The sequence below is a fragment of the Malus sylvestris genome, chromosome 4 (genome assembly GCF_916048215.2).
Source record: "Malus sylvestris chromosome 4, drMalSylv7.2, whole genome shotgun sequence".
Lineage (NCBI taxonomy): Eukaryota > Viridiplantae > Streptophyta > Magnoliopsida > Rosales > Rosaceae > Malus > Malus sylvestris.
The window spans coordinates 30,181,066-30,203,041 of NC_062263.1; the positions used below are offsets into that span (position 1 = coordinate 30,181,066).

General features: G+C 39.7%; 2 protein-coding genes across 3 annotated transcripts; both read left to right on the forward strand.

The window, feature by feature from the left end:
- Positions 1-8,193: 8,193 nt before the first annotated feature.
- Positions 8,194-21,750, forward strand: LOC126618573 (GDSL esterase/lipase LTL1-like). Of its 2 annotated transcripts, XM_050286679.1 has the most exons (6): positions 8,194-8,280; positions 19,757-20,015; positions 20,122-20,249; positions 20,419-20,661; positions 20,780-21,032; positions 21,242-21,750. In XM_050286679.1, the coding sequence occupies exons 2-6, from the start codon at positions 19,787-19,789 to the stop codon at positions 21,472-21,474; spliced, it is 1,086 nt and encodes a 361-aa protein (XP_050142636.1). In that variant the 5' UTR covers positions 8,194-8,280; positions 19,757-19,786; the 3' UTR covers positions 21,475-21,750. The 2 variants fall into 2 exon arrangements, with proteins under 2 accessions (XP_050142636.1, XP_050142637.1); XM_050286680.1 differs by lacking the exon at positions 8,194-8,280 and having other exon boundaries at positions 19,679-20,015.
- On the forward strand, positions 8,274-10,255 carry LOC126618572 (GDSL esterase/lipase LTL1-like). Its single transcript, XM_050286677.1, has 5 exons — positions 8,274-8,539; positions 8,646-8,773; positions 8,942-9,184; positions 9,304-9,556; positions 9,766-10,255. Exons 1-5 carry the CDS (start codon positions 8,311-8,313, stop codon positions 9,996-9,998), a joined length of 1,086 nt encoding a protein of 361 aa, XP_050142634.1. The 5' UTR covers positions 8,274-8,310; the 3' UTR covers positions 9,999-10,255.
- Positions 21,751-21,976: the final 226 nt, after the last annotated feature.

A 21,976-nucleotide genomic window follows, 5' to 3' on the forward strand; every position in this document is an offset into this window, starting at 1 on the left:
TCCATGCTGGGGTTGTTGATTCTATCTTCTGAGCTTCCGATGGTAATGAAGCTATTGCTTCAGGTGTAGAAGCAATGTCAACAGGATATGTGAAGTCGGCGATGAAATCTGTTACTGCTTGACCCTTTTCGGCAGGTTTTGGTTGGTAGGAGATGTCAAACTCACCCAATGCTATCGCCCATTTGATCATTCACCCAGACGTGTCAGGACTCTGGAGTATCTGTCGAAGAGGGTGATTGGTAAGCACGATGATGGCGTGTGCTTGGAAATAAGGGCGAAGTTTTCGAGCAGACATGACCAATGCTAGAGCTAATTTCTCAATGTTGGAGTATCGTGTCTCCGCATCTTGTAGGGCCTTGCTAGCATAGTAAACGGGTCGTTCGACACCACTGTCATTTCGAATAAGAACAGAACTGACTGCTGAAGTCGAAACCGATAGATAGATAATGAGAGTGTCACCAACTTCTGGTTTGGAGAGCAGAGGGGCTTTACTCATGTACTCTTTGAGGTTCCTGAATGCCTTGGCACATTCCTCCGTCCATGTAATGTACTTCTTATTTCCCTTGAGTGCTTTGAAGAAAGAAACACATCTGTCTGTGGCCTTAGAGATGAATCTGGTTAAGGCTGCCACCTTGCCAGTAAAGCTTTGGATGTCTTTTGAAGTTACTGGCTCTTTCATGTCGATGATTGCTTTGATCTTTTCGGGGTTAGCTTCAATGCCTCGTTGGCTAATCATGAAGCCTAAGAATTTGCCAGAGCCCACGCCGAAGGCACATTTGTTGGGGTTCAACCTCATTCAGCATGTTTGCTCTTGACTAACATATCATCAACGTAAACTTCCATGCTCTTCCCAATCTGTTCGGCGAACATTGAATTGACCAGTCTCTGATAAGTTGCTTCCGCATTCTTTAGACCGAAGGGCATGACTTTGTAGCAATATAGTCCCCTGTCAGTAGTGAAGGCTGTGTGTTCTTGGTCTGAAGGGTTCATGAGGATTTTGGTGTATCCTGAATAAGCGTCCATGAAGCTCAAGAGCTCACACCCTGCTGTAGAGTCTATAAGTCTATCAATGAGAGGAAGGGGGAAACTATCCTTTGGGCATCCTTTGTTTAGGTCGGTGTAGTCGACACACATTCTCCACAAGACCTTTTAAAGCAGGAGACTTTCCTTGGTCGGATTTTTCTTAACAAGGACAACATTTGCTACCCATGTTGGGTAATTGACTTCACGGACGAAGCCTATGTCCTTGAGTTTTTCAACTTCTGCTTTCATCGCCTCGTATCGTTCAACATCATAAGATCTTCGCTTCTGTTTTACTGGTTTGGTCTTGGGATCAATACTCAAGTGGTGACAGATGATATCGGGAGAGATGCCCGGCATATCTTTATATGACCAAGCGAAGACCTCGGCGTTCTCTTGCAAAAAGGAGATCAGCGACAACCGAAGGGGTGATAAAAAAGTGGTGCCAATCTTCACCATGCGATCTGGATGGTCTTTGGAGATAGAGACATTCTCTAACTCTTCAGCGGGTTGTGCTTGCTGGGTGAATGAGTCATCTCGAGGGTCGTCGGGTTGACTGTTGCCATCATGAAGATCCGAGTTGGCTTCATCTGGACTGGTCTTTACTACCTGGTTATGTATAGAGATGGTCTCATTGGGGACAGGCAGGTGTTGTTGCTTAACTGAAGTGTTGTAACATGATTGAGCACTAAGTTGATCTCCCTTGATGTATCCATTACCGAAAGGGGTTGGAAACTTCATCAACATATGTGTGGATACCATGGCCTTGAGATCATTGATGCCTGTGCGCCCAAAGATGACATTGTATGCCGTCGGGCAATTGACCACTAGGAAGTTAGTGGTAATAGTAGCTGTGTAGGGGCATGTACCAATGGTGAAGGGTAAGTGTATACTCCCTAAAGGTTGCACGATATCGCCAGAGAAGCTTACCAGAGGAGAAATCGAGCTATCGAGCAAGTGTTCAGCTACATTAAGTGCCTTGAAAGCTTCAGCAAACATGATATTGACTGAAGCACCTGTGTCTATCAGGATTCGTTTCACATCAAAATTTGCTATGTGAGCCTCCACGATCAGCGGGTCGTTGTGAGGGTAGATAATACCTCTTTCTTCCTCAGGGTAGAAACATATTGGATCCCAGTTAGGTTTTTGATACTTGCCTCCCCTGATGTCTTCCACGTGAAACACTTGATGGCCAGGTCTCAAAGTTCGTTCACTGTTTTTCATGGCCCTATTGGAAGATTCAGACATAGGTGTGCCGCCGCTTATAGAATATATCACATTCACCTGGCGTTGGTTACGGTTATCCCTTGGAGGGTGAAGGAGGAACTGATCAATTTTTCCTTCACGTGCCAAAGCTTCAATATGATCACGGAGGATGACGCACTCCTCGCCATCATGGCCATTATACTCGTGGTAGCAGCAAAACATGCCCGTGTTTTTCGTGGACTTGTAATCTGGCTGTCTTGGCTTTGGCTTTGGTATCAGATGAGCTATACTGGGGTAGATGGCCGCGCATGTAGCGTTCAAAGGTGTGTATGTCTCATACCTCGGGGTAGGGCCTGTCTTGACACGTGATTGGCCCACTGCATTGACTGCCTGGGGACGGGCGTTATTGTGACGATATCATGAGTTATCGCGATAGTGCCCCTTATTCTTTTTATTAAAATGAGATTGGTGAGGATGGAAATCTTTCCTTTTGCCCTGGGATTGATATGTCTGCTGACTTGGCGAAGCATTAAATGAGGCAGGGGGTGTGCTGCTACCGTTTGGAAGGTTAAGGTCTTCTCATTCGGTTGGATCTGGCCTCCACTCCCTACTTGCTGATAAGGGGTGACTGTAGGGGGTTTCCCTTGATATGTCCTTGCCTCGGCGGAGGCATGGTTGTAAGCTTGTGCCATCACCTCAGAGTAAGTCTTCCAAGTGTTGGCATTGATCATGTACTTGAAGAAACAGTCACGTAAGCCTGCCGTGAAGGCCTTGAGGGCGGTCTTGTCATCTGCCTTAGCGCAACGAGAATACTCATGGCTGAAGCGGCCAGCATACTTTCGTAATGACTCGTCCGGCTTCTGGCGAATAGTGTACAAGTCATCTGTGGAATGCAAGCGATCGGTCTGGAAGATGTGTTGAGAGACAAACAGCTTCCTCAACTCTTCAAATGAGTCTACTGTCTCAGGCGGAAGACGGCAATACCAGTTTAAAGCTCAGCCAGAGAGGGTGGAGGGGAAGAGAAGGCAACGTTCTTCGTCGGTGTGTCTCCGGTATACCATGGTGGACTCAAAGAAGTTAAGGTGTTCAATCGGGTCTTCCTTTCCAGTATAGAGTTGTAAGCCAAGCTTCTGCTTTGTCTTTGCTTGGAGGGGGTGTTGAGGATCCTTCTTGTGAGGGGCCCAGGCCTGGGTTGGTTCCAGTCAGGTATCTCGGCTTGACGTTCAGCCTTCAACTTGTTTACTTCCTCCAGGAGCTGTAGGACAAGGGGGTCCTGAGTGGAGTCGTGCACCACTGAAGGTTTCTTCCGTAAGTCCCCATCGCCTCTTGTAAGTAGGAAAGTTTGATCAAGATAACGTGATTTTTCCTTTGACTCGTCACACTGACTCCTAGAGTGAGTATGTCGGAACATTTCCGAGTCCCCTGTACCTTCATGTTCTTCTGGGACTTGTTACCCATTCCCTAGATTAACTGCTGGCCTGGGTCGTGGGAGAGGACCGAGTCTTTCAGAAACTCTTGGGTCATTGATCTTCGAGCTTATGTGGATGGGATTCTCTCGACGTTGCTTTAGAAAGTCTCGACAATCGCGATAGACGGCTTTTGATCCTTCCACTCCTTCTGTGAGGATGTGTTTTCCTCTACTCCTTCTGCTTCGGGTTGAAGCAGCTGGGTTGAGAGAAGTCTCATGTTGATTATCACATTGATATGTAGCTCGATCCTTATCAGGGATGTCTGTGTTGGATATCGGTGACCCTCCGTGTTGGGGGGCATTCAGATGATTGTTGACCTCAGCAGGGGCGACGAGCTTGTGTGCTTGAGCATGCCTAGCCTCGTGAAGCATCTCGAAAAGTTTTTCATACTGCTCCTGGAGAACCTCGTTCCTCATCACTATCTTGTTGTTCTGAGCTTCTAACTCATCGACTTTAGCTTGAAGAGTAACTCTATTTCCTTCCTGCTTTCATTGCTTCGTACTAGGTCCAATGGGGGTGTCATTCTGTGTGCTATGGCTTCTTTCGCTCCCCATGTCGGAGAGAGATGCTTGGCCAAAAGAGAGTGTACGAGCAGTGGAAACCAGCTTGACAAAGCTGAAGAGAGTGGGAATAAGTGTCAGTTCCCACAAACGGTGCCAAATGTTGATGCACAAAATCAGCGAGGACTTTGGTACAACAGAAAGTGTCAGGTTTGTGACCTTCGCTTGGTTGCTTCGATCACTAGTGAAGATAAGTACGTAAATGAATAGGGACAGGGAAGCAAACACAAGATGTACGTGGTTCACCCAGATCGGCTACGTCCACGGAGTAGAGGAGTTCTCATTAATTGTGAAGGGTTTACACAAATACATAGGTTCAAGCTCTCATTTTGTGAGTTCTAGTGAATAGTTTAGTACAAAATGACATTAGAGATTATTGTGGGAGAATGATCCCTATTAATAGAAGAGAGTTTCTAGTTTTGTTCTAACATTGACACGTGTCGTGTTGTGATTGGCTTCTGATGTTGACACGTGTCGAGCTGTGATTGGCTTCTGATGTCGACACGTGTCGCATTGTGATTGGCCTCCTGGTTGAAGGGAAGCTCTTCTGGGTCTTCGACGGTATAACGTTGACCGGTGCTCAGTAGTTTCGGGATTGGTCAAGTATGGTACAAACATACTTGGTATTTACATCGTTGATTTATTATATACATTTGAATGACTAAGTTGTGAACTTGTGATGCTACTCTTCTCTTTTTGTTTTTGCCATTTAAGTATATGTGTTTTTCAAGAAATAGAGAATTTGGACATATTAGTTCTTCAATGTTATTCTAAAGGACGCCGGGACGCCACGTATTTAGATTATGATTGTTATGAACTTGTAATGTTCTTCTGCATTTTTGTTCCGTTTGAGTATACGCATTATGCATTCTCTGAAGTATAGAGGATTAGGCGAGATTAGTCATTCGGTGTTGGAATAAAAGGTTGCGGAACGCCACTAGGTTTATGTTCTAATGATACGGTTGCCATGGCATTGGCACCTGAGACAAAATAGGCTGAAGCGCATTCAACTGAGCAAGGCGGGACGGTGAGCATTATGCAGCACTAATTGCCTCGGCAACCCTCTATGCTGGACTTCACTCCTTCAAAAACTCTTGTCGAGAACCAGTTCCTTTTCCGACTCTTTGAAGCGACCAACACCGTTGCGTTTTTCATCTCCATTTGAATGAAGAAAACCCTGGTTCCTCGATCGAGCTTTGCATGAACCTGATCCTCTTTTTACTGTGCGTTATCTACATGTTAGGTCTTGCAATGGTGTTTTATTGCACCTGAAGTTTATGAATGTGATGTTGTAACTCTGTAGGAATCATGGTGACTTTGTTGTGTAACTGGTGTTTTCTGGCACCTGAAGTTGGTTGAGAGAAAAAGAGTTGAACAAAACTTGCAACCCTTGGGAAAGCTAAGGCTTTTCTTTTTGTTAGTTGAACCGTTCCCAGCAAAGTTATTTCGTACGAACGATGTTGTTGAGTAGTAGTTGGTATTTTGAAGGCTCTATTATTACTTCATGCATGTTACTGTAGACGTACCAATAATTTTGAGGAGTAAATCTGGGGCCTTAAATATTAAGTATAGTAGAACGCGCTTGTGTTATAAAGTATCTTTTCAGCAAGAGAAACTTGCATACATCGTGACGTATGCATGACAAGAACGAGAAATATATACTGCTTCAAGGAAGTTCTTCGCCTTCTCAACTCAACTAGATGCAGTGAAAGGCAAAACTCCTACATCAAGAAAGGACCAAGCCTTATGAGGACATATAAGGAGTTTGACTACTCCCATATTATTAATAGTACTATAGCGGAACCTCAACTTCTTTCATGTATCTCAGAACAAGTTGGCCCATGTGTGAAGCTCAACAACACACGTTCTCTACGTCCTCCAATTTGTGATGTCTACATGTTAGATTTGAACATTTGTTACACATGAGAGGGTGTGTGAGAATATAAATAAATATCTTATATCAAAAGTTTACTAAAGCTTGCATGTCCTTATAGCTAGAGAGTTGGACTACTCTCAATCACCATATTGCCAACTGAATTTATGGTAAAACCTCAATTTCCCTCATAGACAAATTATGTTAAAGCATTTAGGCTTGCAGCTATACCTTTGTATTGAATCTAGGGTTTCAAACACATTCCAATCACCAATAACTATTCTAAACAACTTTTTCAAGACCATAATGATATGAAATTGAGAATGATTAGCAAAAGAGTTAGCAGCTGAGAGAGTAGTTGGTTTTGCAATCAAATATCTACGAACTATGTTGACTAAATCATTGACCCATTTATATGATAATAATTAGTTTTGGTCACATGCCCTGGTGGTAAGTTTTTCTAGGTTAGCAAAACTGCTGGGAGTGAAAAAGTTAAGTCTACAAGTTATATTCATAGGTGTTTCTTATATTCTATGGCTTCTAATTAAATTATAACCAAGGATGCATGGTCACAGCCATAATCATTAATTTACTGGCACCAAATTTGAATTTTCATCATATATAGCGATGTTGGTATGGTAATTGTCACAAGCAAAGTTTTAGGAAGAAATGTCATTCAAGAGAGTGGAAATTTCTTCACAAATAATTGACCACCACCTGTCCCGTTTACTGGCATGTGAAATTGCTGCCATATTAATTTGATGTTTTCTCATGGGTCAAACTAGAAATTTTGCAAGGGTTTATAAGAGGTTGAGTTATTCTCTATATTGCCAAATTGGTTTTATGGTGAAACCCCAACTTTCTTCCTTGTACTAGAGCAGATTGGCCCACGTGTAAAGCTCAAAGACCACACTTGTTCCACATCACTCAATATGTGCTACCAAGCATTTGGCTTGAAAATGTTGCCACATGCGAGGGAGCATGTGAGGATGTGAAGGTAAAAGAGCTTATAAGAAGTTGGGCTACTCCCAACATTACCAATTGGTTTAGAACCCCAACTTTCCTTTGGGTATCAAAGCAGGTTGGCCCACGTGTGAATCCTAACGGCCACACTTGCTCCACATCACCCAATTCATGTTGTTCACGTGTTTGGCTTGAAAACTTGCTATACGTGAAAGGACTTGTGAAGATTTAAAGGTAAATGAGTCTCACATTGGTGAAAGGAGAAACCTTGTAAGGAGTTATAAGAGGTTGAACTACTCCTCATATTTCCAATGAGTTTTATTATGGAACCCAACTTTCTTCATGGAATACCAGTGTTTTCAAATAAGAACAATTTATCTGCAGCAGGTTAATTTGATCCCTTCCAACACTACTAGACCTTTAGCACACAAGGTTTGAAAAGAAAAAACTGTAAAAATGAGGTTGAAGGTGAGCTAGAGAACAAACTTGAACAGCGTATATGCAAGTTTAATTGAAGTTGTTTTAACTATTATACATCTGATAGATTTGATGCAATCGAGCTCTAGCTTGTCTAGAAAATCTGTCGTGTCATCGGGTATATAGTGTGTATTTATCCTCAGTTGTAGAAGCATGACTTGTCTACACTAGCTACTGAGGCAGATTCTAAATCAATAACGCATTGTAATGAATTTTTAACTTTCTAATTGTACGCACTAATGCATTGATGGTTTTGAATATCTTTATAGTAACGGATCGTGTAGGTAGTCTCTCTCCGATTCGAGGACATAATTTGATGAGCCTAACCCAACTGACAATTACACCAAACTTTTCTCATTTCTAAGTTGACTTGGTTGTAGATTAACCTAAAGCCAAAATAATACCGACCAAATTTACGAAATCTTGGTCGAAAGGCCACTTCAATTGATCACTAGAACAAGAAGCAGAAATTTCAAACTTAGCTTTTATTTTTCTTTTGCATTGCCAACCATACAAGGTATTGCCATAAACACAACTACAATATAGGCTTTGCTTTTGTACAAGTGGGCCTAAGATTTTGCTCCAATTGTCAAACACCCCTACCTCTACATAACCCCCCTCTCATCTGTTCAAATTTCCTCACAAACACTGTGATCTTTGTCCAATCATAAGAAAAGATCTAGTCCAAACTCCTTTCTATTTTCTTCGTTAGGTTACTCCCAAGAAGTCAAAAGCCAATTCCATGGCTGGCTCATTGGCCATTTTTGGTGTGGTCATGGCGTTGGGAATGTTGAGTTGTGGTGCTGAGGCTCGTGCCTTTTTTGTGTTTGGAGACTCACTGGTCGACGCTGGCAACAACAACTACTTAGCCACCAGTGCTCGTGCCGACTCTCCTCCTTACGGCATTGACTATCCCACCCGTCGACCCACCGGTCGTTTCTCCAATGGCCTCACCATTCCTGACTATATCAGTTAGGTTTTCTTCCATTCTCTTTTTCTTTATGATTTTTCGGGTTATTTTCTCGTTATTCACATGTACTGAATTGACCTAATATGTGTGTGCGTATGTGTATATAGGTCAGAAGCTTGGTGCAGAACCTACATTGCCATACTTGAGTCCACAACTCACAGGGCAAAAGCTACTAGTTGGTGCAAACTTTGCCTCTGCTGGCATTGGAATTCTTAATGACACTGGGGTTCAGTTTGTAAGTTTTCTTTTAAAACAAATAGAGGATCATGCGAGAGATTAGCTCTTTAGTGCCCGTCATGGGCACAAAAGTGCTACATGCTAGTAAATTAATTACCTTGGTAAAGTTGTCAACCAACAAATTTTTTTTGAACTAGTAATGGATGGATATGTGTGAAATTTTCAGGCAAATATAATCAGAATGCCAGCGCAATTGCTAAACTTCCAACAATACCAGCGAAGGTTGTCTGCCCAAATCGGACCTCAACGGACCAAACAGCTCGTAAATCAAGCACTCGTCCTCCTCACCGTCGGCGGCAACGATTTTGTGAACAACTACTACCTAGTGCCTTTCTCCGCAAGATCTCGCCAGTTTGCTCTGCCAGACTATGTCAGATACCTCATTTCCGAGCTCCGAAAAATTCTCTTGGTAACCAACTCCTAATTTGGCTAAGTTCGGAAATAACTTGCTAGCTAAGCGACAATGTCACATGTTAATGACTTATAATTATGTGTAGTTTGATCATTCTTTGTGTCATAACTTTACAGAAAATGTATGATCTTGGAGCACGAAGGGTTTTGGTGACAGGGACAGGACCGATGGGCTGCGCACCTGCTGAATTGGCCATGAGAAGCAGGAATGGAGAATGCGCAGCGGAGCTGCAACGAGCATCGGCTCTGTACAACCCGCAACTCATTCAGATGCTGAGATCAGTCAACAGCCAACTCGGTTCTGATGTCTTTGTTGCTGCCAACGTACAGGAGACCCGCAATGACTTCATCAGGAACCCTCAAGCATTTGGTAAATTAATTATACAATATACGTTTATATCAATTTTATGTTCATGACCTAATATTATGATCATGGATTAAGTTTTGTTCGAAAGATTAACCTATTCAAGAATCTCCTAATCTACGCTTATTTTCAACCCCGCCAATCATTTTGTCTCTTACTATGCATTTTTTGTGTGTTGGTGACATAAAGTTGCTTGTTTAATTTTTGTTATCCAGGATTTACTACATCAAAGGTTGCATGCTGTGGGCAAGGACCTTACAATGGCTTGGGGCTGTGCACAAGAGCTTCCAATTTGTGCCCGAACCGCGACCTATACGCTTTCTGGGATGCATTTCATCCGTCCGAAAAGGGGAACAGACTGATCGTTGAGAATATTATGACAGGGGATGAAAAGTACATGTACCCTATGAATCTCAGCACCATCTTGGCTTTGGATTCCAGGACCTAAGACATATTTCCATGTGAAACTAATATTTATGTGTACTATTTCCATTTGAAACTATATTTATGTGTACTAGATTATGATCTGTGTTGAATGCCAGTACTATCTGCCATTTATGTTTGTGCGTCGCTGGGATGTCTAGTGATTAAAAACTCATTGGCTTCCCAATTGCTTTCTAGTTTTTGTAATGGTTTGATTTGCAAGATTTCCCCCAAGGTGATAATGTAAAACTTACCAACTTAAGTACAATCATCTTTAATTTACACTCAGTCGTTTTGTTCACTGCTTGTGGAATTTATTATCACTTGCTTAATCTATCAGGTGTGAAGTTTTATTACAAAATGTCTTGTTATTAGATAGTGGGTAATCAAATTTATAATCTTCTTGGTATAATCCAAGTGGTAGTGTGGGTAATCAAACTTATATTCTTCTTGGTATAATCCAAGTGGTATTACGAACCTACCTGCCATTGGCTCTAATACCATATGAAATTTTCAGAGAGACAGGCCGAGGACCCTGCGTCCAATGATATTGTTCCCAATTTGATAATTATCACTCGTTCAATATAATTTAGAGTAATAGTTAAAGTAGAGTAATCATATGTAAACTTTATTTCTTCTTCCCTCTGGCTGATGTGGGATAGCCAACATTGCTTGATCAAATTTGCTGATGTTGGTTTATTTGTAGCTATTGAACATAACCTTTTGCCGCAACCATTTCTTCGTGTTACATGGGTGCGTGATTTGTCTAATCTCTTCCTAAACTATTCAAAAGTTCCTTTTTTGTAACCAAAAGGAGTTAATAGTAGTTATTTATGCGCTAGAAGTTTAGTGTTTGATCTCCCTTCTCCAATATTGCTTATACCAATGGCTTCCGGAAACCTGGATTACGCTGGCAGGCCTAGACCATAGAGACAAATCGAAACTAGACCTTACTAAGATGTAAAAAATTCGAAGGACACCTAGGTTCAAGCCAAAAATATTGGGAGCATGAATTTTTAAAATTTTTGGTAACATGAGACGAAGATTTTAATAAGAATCCAATGAGTATTGTCCAATATGTAAATTTACTCAAGCCAAAAAAAAAAAAAAAAAGGGCTGAAAATAGAGAAAAAAAGGGTCACAATGCGTGCTGGCTCATGATTGTAAGGGTATTTGAATGCATGCTAAGCTAGTAAGCTTCATACAAATAAGTGTGGGAATTTTGTGTTGAATTGAAACCAGTGCTGGTAATTTGGTATTGAAATAATGCAAGCTTACGAAGAAAGTTGGAGTTTCACCGTAAATTTAATTGGCAATATGAGAGTAGTTCAATCTCTCATAAGCACATGCAAGATCCCTCATTTCCCCAATGTGTGATTTACTCTCAACAAGCTCCCTCATATGTGGCGGATTTTCAAGCCTAACATGTGGATAACAAAAATCGAGTGACGTGGAGCATATGTTACCGTTAGGCTTCACATAGGATAACATGCTCTGATACCAATTGACAATATATAAAGTAGCCTAATCTTTTATAAACACATGCAAACTTCTCCAATGAGATTCGCTCAACAACAGCGTTACGTAAAAACAACTTCTGATGTGGGCACAAGTTTTAAATATACCAAATGTTGTATAACAGAAACAACTCTTGAATTATCTTTGTGTGTAGTGACCATGGTTGTCCCAAAATCTTTCAAGAAAAAAACAAAACAAAACAAACAAAACTGTAAATGAATTGATAGAAAAACAGTCTCTTTGGAAACAAAGTAAGAGTAATTAGTATGCAATCAATAGACATTCCCTCCTCGATTGTTGTAAAGTAGGGAGCCTTGTTGGCTTGAGTTTTCCCTCACTGCATGCATCTCCTTTGCATTGGAAACGCATACAACAGAGCAATCCTCTACCAATTCATTAGCAATATATTGTTCTTTTCTCTCAGGATTACTAGAAAGCCTTTAACTTCTGCAAATAGGGAATGCTCTATCGTCGGCGTCTCCGCTGCAAAAGAGATGAATTCAGTGAGGAAGATAAAAAAAATCAAAGAAAAAATGACACAGTTATGTCATATTAGTGCATGACATTGATAAGAAAACTTAAAATAGGAATAAGAAGCCGATTCAATCGGCGTTATAATTCTTAATTACAAAGAAGGGAGTGGATTCGACAAAGCAGAAGGAATAGTACTGGATCTCCGGTGCAAAGGGAAGGGGAAGGGGAGGATCGAAATTGTTCTCCACAATTGCCAATCTTTCTTAAGCCAGTCTCTTTTCCAACCTAAGATGTCCACAATTGCCAATCTTTCTCAGGTGCGGTTTATTTTTTCTTGAGTTATTTATAGGCATATGGCTTTTGAATAGTATCATTAAATTTCTTAATGATATTTTTCCATCCAAATTTACCAACATGACCAATTTTTCGATTTCCGGATAATGTTTCATCTACACAAGTCCTTATAAATGCCTCAACAGTTGCATTATCCCATATTGCCTTACTCTTCTTTTCGTTATCATCCCCGTGTTCAAATTCTGTGAACTTATTTTGTGTGGTCTCTGTGTAACATTTTATTATTGATTGATACATATTAAGTTTATGACAACAGAGTTAAGAAGTAAGTTTACAGATATATGTCAATCAATAATAAAAATCACAGAAAACCCACACACTAAATAAGTGTAGAAAATTTGAATTCATTATCCCCATATGCATCTTGTGAATCCTTAACTATATTCTTAGATATTTATATCCCGAGTAAGAGAAAGAGAAAAAAAAAGCATAGAACATAATAACAACATACAACACTGCATTATGAATTAATTATGTCCTCGTTTACTAGGCATAGACCCAAAATTACAAGCTTAAAATTTCAAAATAGGAGCAGTCATAGAAAGCTAGCAGACACAAAGAACAAATGAGAAGTATTTTTAGGCCTTATGACACGGTGACACCTCATCTGTCAATCATAAGTCTCAATTACTAACGTGGGTTTAGAGTTTTCAAGTCAAATTCAATCAATGCATGAAGTCTGGACCACTCCATTTACCAGTTACGGGCAATAGACATTTGAAATAAAACTGGCATTTACAAAATAGTTAAATTCAAATGTATGTGCATGAAGATGGAGAGAGGCTTGGGAAAGATGCCGCCCAAGAGGTGACTGCTTCAGTCTTCAGCACGATATGAAAACCTCGTGGGTTTTTTTTATGTAGCAGCGTTAAATCTAGAAAAAATTGGTAAATAGTACAATTTTGATATTTTCTTAAAGTCTAAAGGCATTTTAGACTGTCTAAATTAAAAATAGGAATAGTTTAGAAAGGTTTTTTTTACCCTACATTAAAATGTTGATATTTTCTTAAAGTCTAAAGGCATTTTAGACTGTCTATATTAGCATCCCATAAAATGTTGAATACACCCCACATTAAAAATTAATATTAAATGACTTATTTACCCTACTATATATGCAATGACAATTTTGACCTTATTAGGTTTTAAAAAAAATTATAAATACACCTCAAATCATATTTAGCGTATTATTTATCTTCTCAACTATCAAAACACTTCCACCCTCCATTGTTGAACAAAATTCTAACCAATGAAACTACAAACATGTTGATTGAGAAAAATTGCTTTTGACGAATGGTCTGTTGAAGACTCTCTGAGTCGATCCCGACTTGAAGAAGAAGAAAAAAAACAAGGGCTGTTAAAGACACTCTGAGTCAACTCCAACTTGAAGAAGAAAAAAAGGTTGTTGAAGACTCTCCGACTTTCGTCTACAAGTATAATTGCATTTTTTGTGGGACTCAGAAATGCGGCCATGATTATAATGTTTGTCCAGTCTGCTGTAATGGTCGCCACCCTCGTGGACTTTGCCCATACAGGAGGTTTGTCCCGAAAAAGTTTCATTGAAGGGAGTCAAATACTTCCCGTGTTTTCACCTGGCAGCACATTTAGGAGGAGGTGTTTCTTTAAACCCCACTCCAAGTGCTTCTATTTAACTAAAAACACAAGTAAATTTTTGGCCAAACAACCGTTTCCAAAATGAAAGCGTTTTTATAACTCATTTGTAAGTGTTTTTAAACTGACTGAAACCATTTTTAGAGAAAATGATTTTGTGTCTAAAAGCACTTCAAGTACTTTTACAAGATTCACTTGCATTTTTACCAAAGATTGACTCTAAAAACGTTTTTACGAAAATCGCTTTCAGCCAGCTAAAAAACATTTTAAAAAAAAATTGTAGTCATTAAAAAGCACTTATAAGTTTTAACCATCCAAAAGCACATGCCAGCAAACCCTACATTTTTAACCCCTATAGATTGACCAACTAGGGTAACTTCCCATCCTTTGGAAAAGGATGGGATCCCGTGATCTGACCGTTTATCGTATATCATGCGATCAGAAATCATTTAAAATTTAAAATTAAATATAAATAGTACTTAACTAAAACTGACTGCACGATATACGATGAACGATCATAATCACAAGATTCCCAGAATCTCCAGGAAAATGATCCTTTTGTCATCCCAATTGCCGCTTCACCCTTTTCACCCTCCCACATCGCTTCTTTCTCCTCACGGTCCCCGCAGTTTACTCTTGAGGTAATAAAATAATTATCCATTTTATTTTATTATTTATCCTCTTTCAACTCTTGTCGCACAAACCGCAGCACTAGAAGCAGCTCGTTAATAAAAAGTAAATTTAAATAATTAAATAAACACTAGTAGAAAAAGAAGCCCCGACCTTCTCTACTTTCTAGTTTCTAGAACCTTCTTTTGTTCGTGTGTTCTTTCCAGACCGTTAAACCCTAACCCTAGAGATATTTTAGGTTTCAGATCTAGGGTTTTTGAGGTTTGGTGGTGACTGGAGCTTGGATTTTAGTTTCATTTTTTCACTAATCCTTCTTCTTTTCTTTCTTTTTTTTTGTCAATGAACTGCCATTAACGATTTTATCCTGTTCTGTTTCAGATTCTTGACTTTTTTGGATGAACATGGCAAAGAGGTCATTTTTCTTCAAATTTAAATTTTCTTTTTTATTTTGTTTTATCATTGAATGTTTTTGTTTTAGTATATGATTGTTTTGAACTTGTGATGTTACTCTGCATTTTTTTTGCCATTTAAGTCAATGTGTTCTTTGAAAAAAAATAGTGGATTAGGCGAGATTAGTTTTCCAGTGTTAGTCTAAAAGACGTTGGAACTTCACGTATTAGATTATGATTGTCGTAAACTAGTGATGCTACTCTTTTTTTTTTTTTTGGTCCCTTTGAGTATATGCGTTCTTCGAAAATAGAAGATTAGGAAGGATTAGTTCTTCAGTGTTAGTCTAAAGGACGCCGGAGCGCCACGTTTTAATTATACGTGTTGTGAAACTTGAGATGCTACTTTGCATGTCATTTAAGTATATGCATTGTTTGAAAAATAGAGGATTAGGCGAGATTAGTTGTTAGAGTTAGAAATAAATGCTATTGGCCTTTAACTTCTGCTTTGGTTGGCTTGGGTCGCAGGGGCAGAAGGCTGACCGGCAAACCAGGGTATGTTCTTTGCCAGGTTTAGATGCAACTGGTTTTATTGTTGAATGCTATTGATTTAGATTATGAGTGTTGTGAACTCGCGATGTTCCTCTGGTTTTTTTGCCAACGAAGTATGTATTGTTCGAAAAAGTTTACGATTTGCATGTTTGTGTTCTTGTTTTCCCAAAGTAAATGAGGATTTGGTGAGGTTAGTTCTTTTGTGTTAGTCCAAAAGAATCCGGAACACACCACAGTTTTATATTCTCATTTAACTTGTGATGTTCCTCTGTTATAGCATATATTTGATGAGATTATGTTTTTAAGTAAATTTTATGTTCTTTACTAGGCTGTTTGGATGAAATTTGATTACATTTTCCGTTCGATCTGCAACTGATTTTCCTATGCCTATTGCAGCAATGATACCAACCCCATGGCGCTAGAGGCAGAGGAGAATGCAAGTCTGCAGCGCGAGATGAAGTTGTTTATGGCTATACACTAATTGCCATGGCAACCTTCTATGCTGGACTTTACCCTTCACACGCTCTTGTTAAGAACCAGTTCCTTTTCCAACTCTTTGAAGTCTTCAACGCCGCAGGGTTTTTCATCTCCATTTGGATAATGAAAATCCTCAGCAGGGGTTCCCCAATCGAGTTTACATTGAAGCCGCTCCTCTCTTTACTGTGCCTTTTTAACAAACTAGGCGTTGCGAATATGTTTTCTTGCCCCAGCTGCACCTGCAGGTTATGAATGTGATGATGTAATTCGGTCGGAAACATGGTAACTCTGTTGTCTAACTGGTGTTTTCGGTCACCCGAAGTTTATGAATGTGATGTAATTGTGTAGAAACGTGGTACCTTGTTGTGTAACTGGTGTTTTCAAACACCCGAAGTTTATGATGTTAATTAACTGGTGTTTTTGGGCACCTGAAGTTTATGTAGTGGATTTGCAAGATTTGTGACTACTTGTTTAACTGCTGTATTTGAATACAGTTTCATCAATAGCGCAGATGTGATTTAGTTCCTTTCGTGAATGAAAAGTTTTGATGTAACAGGTTTGATAGGGGGGATGCACATATATCCCTCCATTTACGAATAACATATCTTGATCATATAAATTAAATGATTGGGAAACATATTAGATAAATGAACGGTTTATTATGAATATGTTACTTGGTACTTACACCGTTGATTTATTTTATACATTTGAATGACTAAGTTGTGAACTTGTGATGCTACTCTTCTCTTTTTGTTTTTACCATTTAAGTATATGTGTTTTTCAAGAAATAGAGAATTTGGACAGATTAGTTCTTCAATGTTATTCTAAAGGACGCCGGAATGCCACATATTTAGATTATGATTGTTGTGAACTTGTGATGTTCTACTGCATTTTTGTTCCATTTGAGTATACGCATTATGCATTCTCTGAAGTATAGAGGATTAGGCGAGATTAGTTCTTCGGTGTTGGAATAAAAGGTCGTGGAACGCCACTAGGTTTATATTCTTATGATACCGTTGCCATGGCATTGGCATCTGAGACAAAATAGGCGGAAGCGCATTCAACTGAGCAAGTCGGGACGGTGAGCATTATGCAGCACTAATTGCCTCGGCAACCCTCTATGCTGCACTTCACTCCTTCAAAAACTCTTGTCGAGAACCAGTTCCTTTTCCGACTCTTTGAAGCGACCAACACCGTTGTGTTTTTCATCTCCATCTGATGAAGAAAACCCTCAATAAGGGTTTCTCGATCGAGCTTTGCATGAACCTGATCCTCTTTTTACTGTGCGTTATCTACATGTTAGGTCTTGCAATGGTGTTTTATTGCACCTGAAGTTTATGAATGTGATGTTGTAACTCTGTAGGAAGCATGGTGACTTTGTTGTGTAACTGGTGTTTTCTGGCACCTGAAGTTGGTTGAGAGAAAAAGAGTTGAATAAAACTTGCAACCCTCGGGAAAGCTAGGGCTTTTCTTTTTGTTAGTTGAACCGTTCCCAGCAAAGTTATTTCGTACGAAGATGTTGTGTAGTAGTTGGTATTATGAAGGCTCCCTCAGCTCTATTATTACTTCATGCATGTTACTCTAGACGTACTAATAATTTTGAGGAGTAAATTCTGGGGCCCCAAATGCAATTCTATTAAGTAGTAGAACGCGCTTGCGTTATAAAGTATCTTTTCACCAAGAGAAACTTGCATACATCGTGACATATGCATGACAAGATCGAGAAATATACATTGCTTCATGCAAGTTCTTCGCCTTCTCAACTCAACTAGATGCAGTGAAAGGCCAAACTCCTACATCAAGAAAGGACCAAGCCTTTTGAGGACATATAAGGAGTTTGACTACTCCCATATTATTAATAGTATTATAGTGGAACCTCAACTTCTTCCATGTATCTCAGAACAAGTTGGTCCATGTGTGAAGCTCAACAACACATGTGATCTACGTCCTTCAATTTGTGATGTTTACATGTTAGATTTGAACACTCGTTATACGTGAGAGGGTGTGTGGCAATATGAATAAATATCTTATATAAGAAGTTTACTAAAGCTTGTATGTCCTTATAGCTAGAGAGTTGGACTACTCTCAATCCCCATATTGCGAACTGATTTTATGGTAAAACTTCAATTTCATTCGTAGACAAATTTGTTAAGGCACATTTGAATTATCATTATATATAGCGATGTTGGTATGGTAATTGTCACAAGCAAAGTTTTAAGAAGAAATGTCATTCAAGAGCGTGGAAATTTCTTCACAAATAATTGACCACCACCTGTCCCGTTTACTTGCATGTGAAATTGCTGTCATATTAATTTGATGTTTTCTCATCGGTCAAACTAGAAATTTTGCAAGGGTTTATAAGAGGTTGAGTTATTCTTCATATTGCCAAATTGATTTTATGATGAAACCCCAACTTTCTTCCTAGTACTAGAGTAGGTTGGCCCACGTGTAAAGCCCAAAGACCACACTTGCTCCACGTCACTCAATTTGTGTTGCCAAGCATTTGGCTTGAAAATGTTGCCACATGCGAGGGAGCATGTGAGGATGCGGAGGTAAAAAAGTCTTACATCGGTAAAGGGAGAAACCTTGCAAGGGTTTACAAGAAGTTGAGCTACTCGCAACATTGCCAATTGGTTTAAGGTGAAACCCTATCTTTCCTTCGGGTATCAGAGCAGGTTGGTCCACGTGTGAAGCCTAACGGTCACACTTGCTCCACATCACCCAATTCCTGTTGTTCATGTGTTTGGCTTGAAAATTTGTTACACGTGAGAGGACGTGTGAGGATTTAAAGGTAAAAGAGTCTCACATTGGTGAAAGGAGAAACCTTGTAAGGAGTTATAAGAGGTTGAACTACTCCTCATATTTCCAATGAGTTTTATTATGGAACCCAACTTTCTTCATGGAATACTAGTGTTTTCAAATAAGAACAATTTCTCTGCAGCAGGTTAATTTGATCCCTTCCAACACTACTAGACCTTTAGCACACAAGGTTTGAAAAGCAAAAACTGTAAAAATGAGGTTGAAGGTGAGCTAGAGAACAAACTTGAACAGCGTATATGCAAGTTTAATTGAAGTTGTTTTAACTATTATACATCTGATAGATTTGATGCAAGCGTGCTCTAGCTTGTCTAGAAAATCTGTTGTGTCATTGGGTATATGGTCGTGTCGAAAACACTCGTCAGGCTATGGACATAATAGTGTGTATTTATCCTTAGTTGTAGGAGCATGACTTTTCTACACTAGCTACTGTGCAAGATTCTAAATCAATAACGCATTGTAGTGAATTTTTAACTTTCTATATGTACGCACCAATGCATTGATGGTTTTGAATATCTTTATAGTAACGGATCGTGCAGGTAGTCTCTCTCGGATTCGAGTACATACTTTGATGAGCCTGACCCAACTGACAATTACACCAAATTTTTCTCATTTCTGAGTTGACTTGGTAGTAGATTAACCTAAAGCCAAAATAATACTGACCAAATTTATGAAATCTTGGTCGAAAAGCCACTTCAATTGATCACTAGAACAGGAAGCAGAAATTTCAAACTTAGCTTTTATTTTTCTTTTGCATTGCCAACCATACAAGGTATTGCCATAAAAACAAACTACAATATAGCTTTGCTTTTGTACAAGTGGGCCTAAGATTTTGCTCCAATTGTCAAACACCCCTACCTCTATATAACCTCCCTCTCATCTATTCAAATTTCCTCACAAACACTGTGATCTTTGTCCGATCATAAGAAAAGATCTAGTCCAAACTCCTTTCTATTTTCTTCGTCAGGTTACTCCCAAGAAGTCAAAAGCCAATTCCATGGCTAGCTCATTGGCCATTTTTTGTGTGGTCATGGCGTTGGGAATGTTGAGTTGTGGTGCTGAGGCTCGTGCCTTTTTTGTGTTTGGAGACTCACTGGTCGACGCTGGCAACAACAACTACTTAGCCACCAGTGCTCGTGCCGACTCTCCTCCCTACGGCATTGACTATCCCACCCGTCGACCCACCGGTCGTTTCTCCAATGGCCTCACCATTCCTGACTATATCAGTTAGGTTTTCTTCCATTCTCTTTTTCTTTACGATTTTTCGAGTTATTTTCTTGTTATTCACATGTACTGAATTGACCTAATATGTTTGTGCGTGTGTGTATATAGGTCAGAAGCTTGGTGCAGAACCTACATTGCCATACTTGAGTCCACAGCTCACAGGGCAAAAGCTACTAGTTGGTGCAAACTTTGCCTCTGCTGGCATTGGAATTCTTAATGACACTGGGGTTCAATTTGTAAGTTTTCTTTTAAACCAAATAGAGGATCATGCGAGAGATTAGCTCTTTAGTGCCCGTCATGGGCACAAAAGTGCTACATGCTAGTAAATTAATTACCTTGGTAAAGTTGTCAACCAACAATTTTTTTTTTGAACTAGTAATGGATGGATATGTGTGAAATTTTCAGGCAAATATAATCAGAATGCCAGCGCAATTGCTAAACTTCCAACAATACCAGCGAAGGTTGTCTGCCCAAATCGGACCTCAACGGACCAAACAGCTTGTAAATCAAGCACTCGTCCTCCTCACCGTCGGCGGCAACGATTTTGTGAACAACTACTACCTAGTGCCTTTCTCCGCAAGATCTCGCCAGTTTGCTCTGCCAGACTATGTCAGATACCTCATTTCTGAGCTCCGAAAAATTCTCTTGGTAACCAACTCCTAATTTGGCTAAGTTCGAAAAGAACTTGCTAGCTAAGCGACAATGTAACTGTTAATGACTTACAATTATGTGTAGTTTGATCATTCTTTGTGTCATAACTTTACAGAAAATGTATGATCTCGGAGCACGAAGGGTTTTGGTGACGGGGACAGGACCGCTAGGCTGCGCGCCTGCTGAATTGGCCATGAGAAGCAGGAACGGAGAATGTGCAGCGGAGCTGCAACGAGCGGCGGCTCTGTACAACCCCCAACTCATTCAGATGCTGAGATCAGTCAACAGCCAACTCGGTTCTGATGTCTTCGTTGCTGCCAACGTACAGGAGACCCGCAATGACTTCATCAAGAACCCTCAAGCATTTGGTAAATTAATTATACAATATACATTTATATCAATTTTATGTTCATGACCTAATATTATGATCATGGATTAAGTTTTGTTCGAAAGATTAACCTATTCAGGAATCTCCTAATCTACGCTTATTTTCAACCCCACCAATCATTTTGTCGCTTACTATGCATTTTTGTTGTGTTGGTGACATAAAGTTGTTTGTTTAATTTTTGTTGTCCAGGATTTACTACATCAAAGGTTGCATGCTGTGGGCAAGGACCTTACCATGGCTTGGGGCTGTGCACAAGAGCTTCCAATTTGTGCCCAAACCGCGACCTATACGCTTTCTGGGATGCATTTCATCCGTCCGAAAAGGGGAACAGACTGATCGTTGAGAATATTATGACAGGGGATGAAAAGTACATGTACCCCATGAATCTCAGCACCATCTTGGCTTTGGATTCCAGGACCTAAGACATATTTCCATGTGAAACTAATATTTATGTGTACTATTTCCATTTGAAACTATATTTATGTGTACTAGATTATGATCTGTGTTGAATGCCAGTACTATCTGCCATTTATGTTTGTGCGTCGCTGGGATGTCTAGTGATTAAAAACTCATTGGCTTCCCAATTGCTTTCTAGTTTTTGTAATGGTTTGATTTGCAAGATTTCCCCCAGGGTGATAATGTCAAACTTACCAACTTAAGTACAATCATCTTTAATTTACATTCAGTCTTTTTGTTCATTGCTTGTGGAATTTATCATCACTTGCTCAATCCATTAGGTGGGGTTTTATTATAAAATGTCTCGTTATTAGATAGTGGGTAATCATATTTATACTCTTCTTGGTATTATCCAAGTGGTTGTACGAACTTACCTGCCCTAGGCTCTAATACCATGTGAAATTTTCAAAAATACAGACCGAGAACCCCTCTTCCAACAATACTATCCCCAATTTGGAAATTATCACT

What these genes read in the sequence shown, in the direction of transcription:
- LOC126618572 (XM_050286677.1), top strand. Translation starts at nt 8,311, where the DNA reads ATGGCTGGCTCATTGGCCATTTTTGGTGTGGTCATGGCGTTGGGAATG. An exon ending in CACCATTCCTGACTATATCA is followed by an intron (nt 8,540 to 8,645) that starts GTTAGGTTTTCT and finishes ATGTGTATATAG; the next exon opens with GTCAGAAGCTTGGTGCAGAA. An exon ending in AGCTCCGAAAAATTCTCTTG is followed by an intron (nt 9,185 to 9,303) that starts GTAACCAACTCC and finishes ATAACTTTACAG; the next exon opens with AAAATGTATGATCTTGGAGC.
- LOC126618573 (XM_050286679.1), top strand. Translation starts at nt 19,787, where the DNA reads ATGGCTAGCTCATTGGCCATTTTTTGTGTGGTCATGGCGTTGGGAATG. An exon ending in CACCATTCCTGACTATATCA is followed by an intron (nt 20,016 to 20,121) that starts GTTAGGTTTTCT and finishes GTGTGTATATAG; the next exon opens with GTCAGAAGCTTGGTGCAGAA. An exon ending in AGCTCCGAAAAATTCTCTTG is followed by an intron (nt 20,662 to 20,779) that starts GTAACCAACTCC and finishes ATAACTTTACAG; the next exon opens with AAAATGTATGATCTCGGAGC.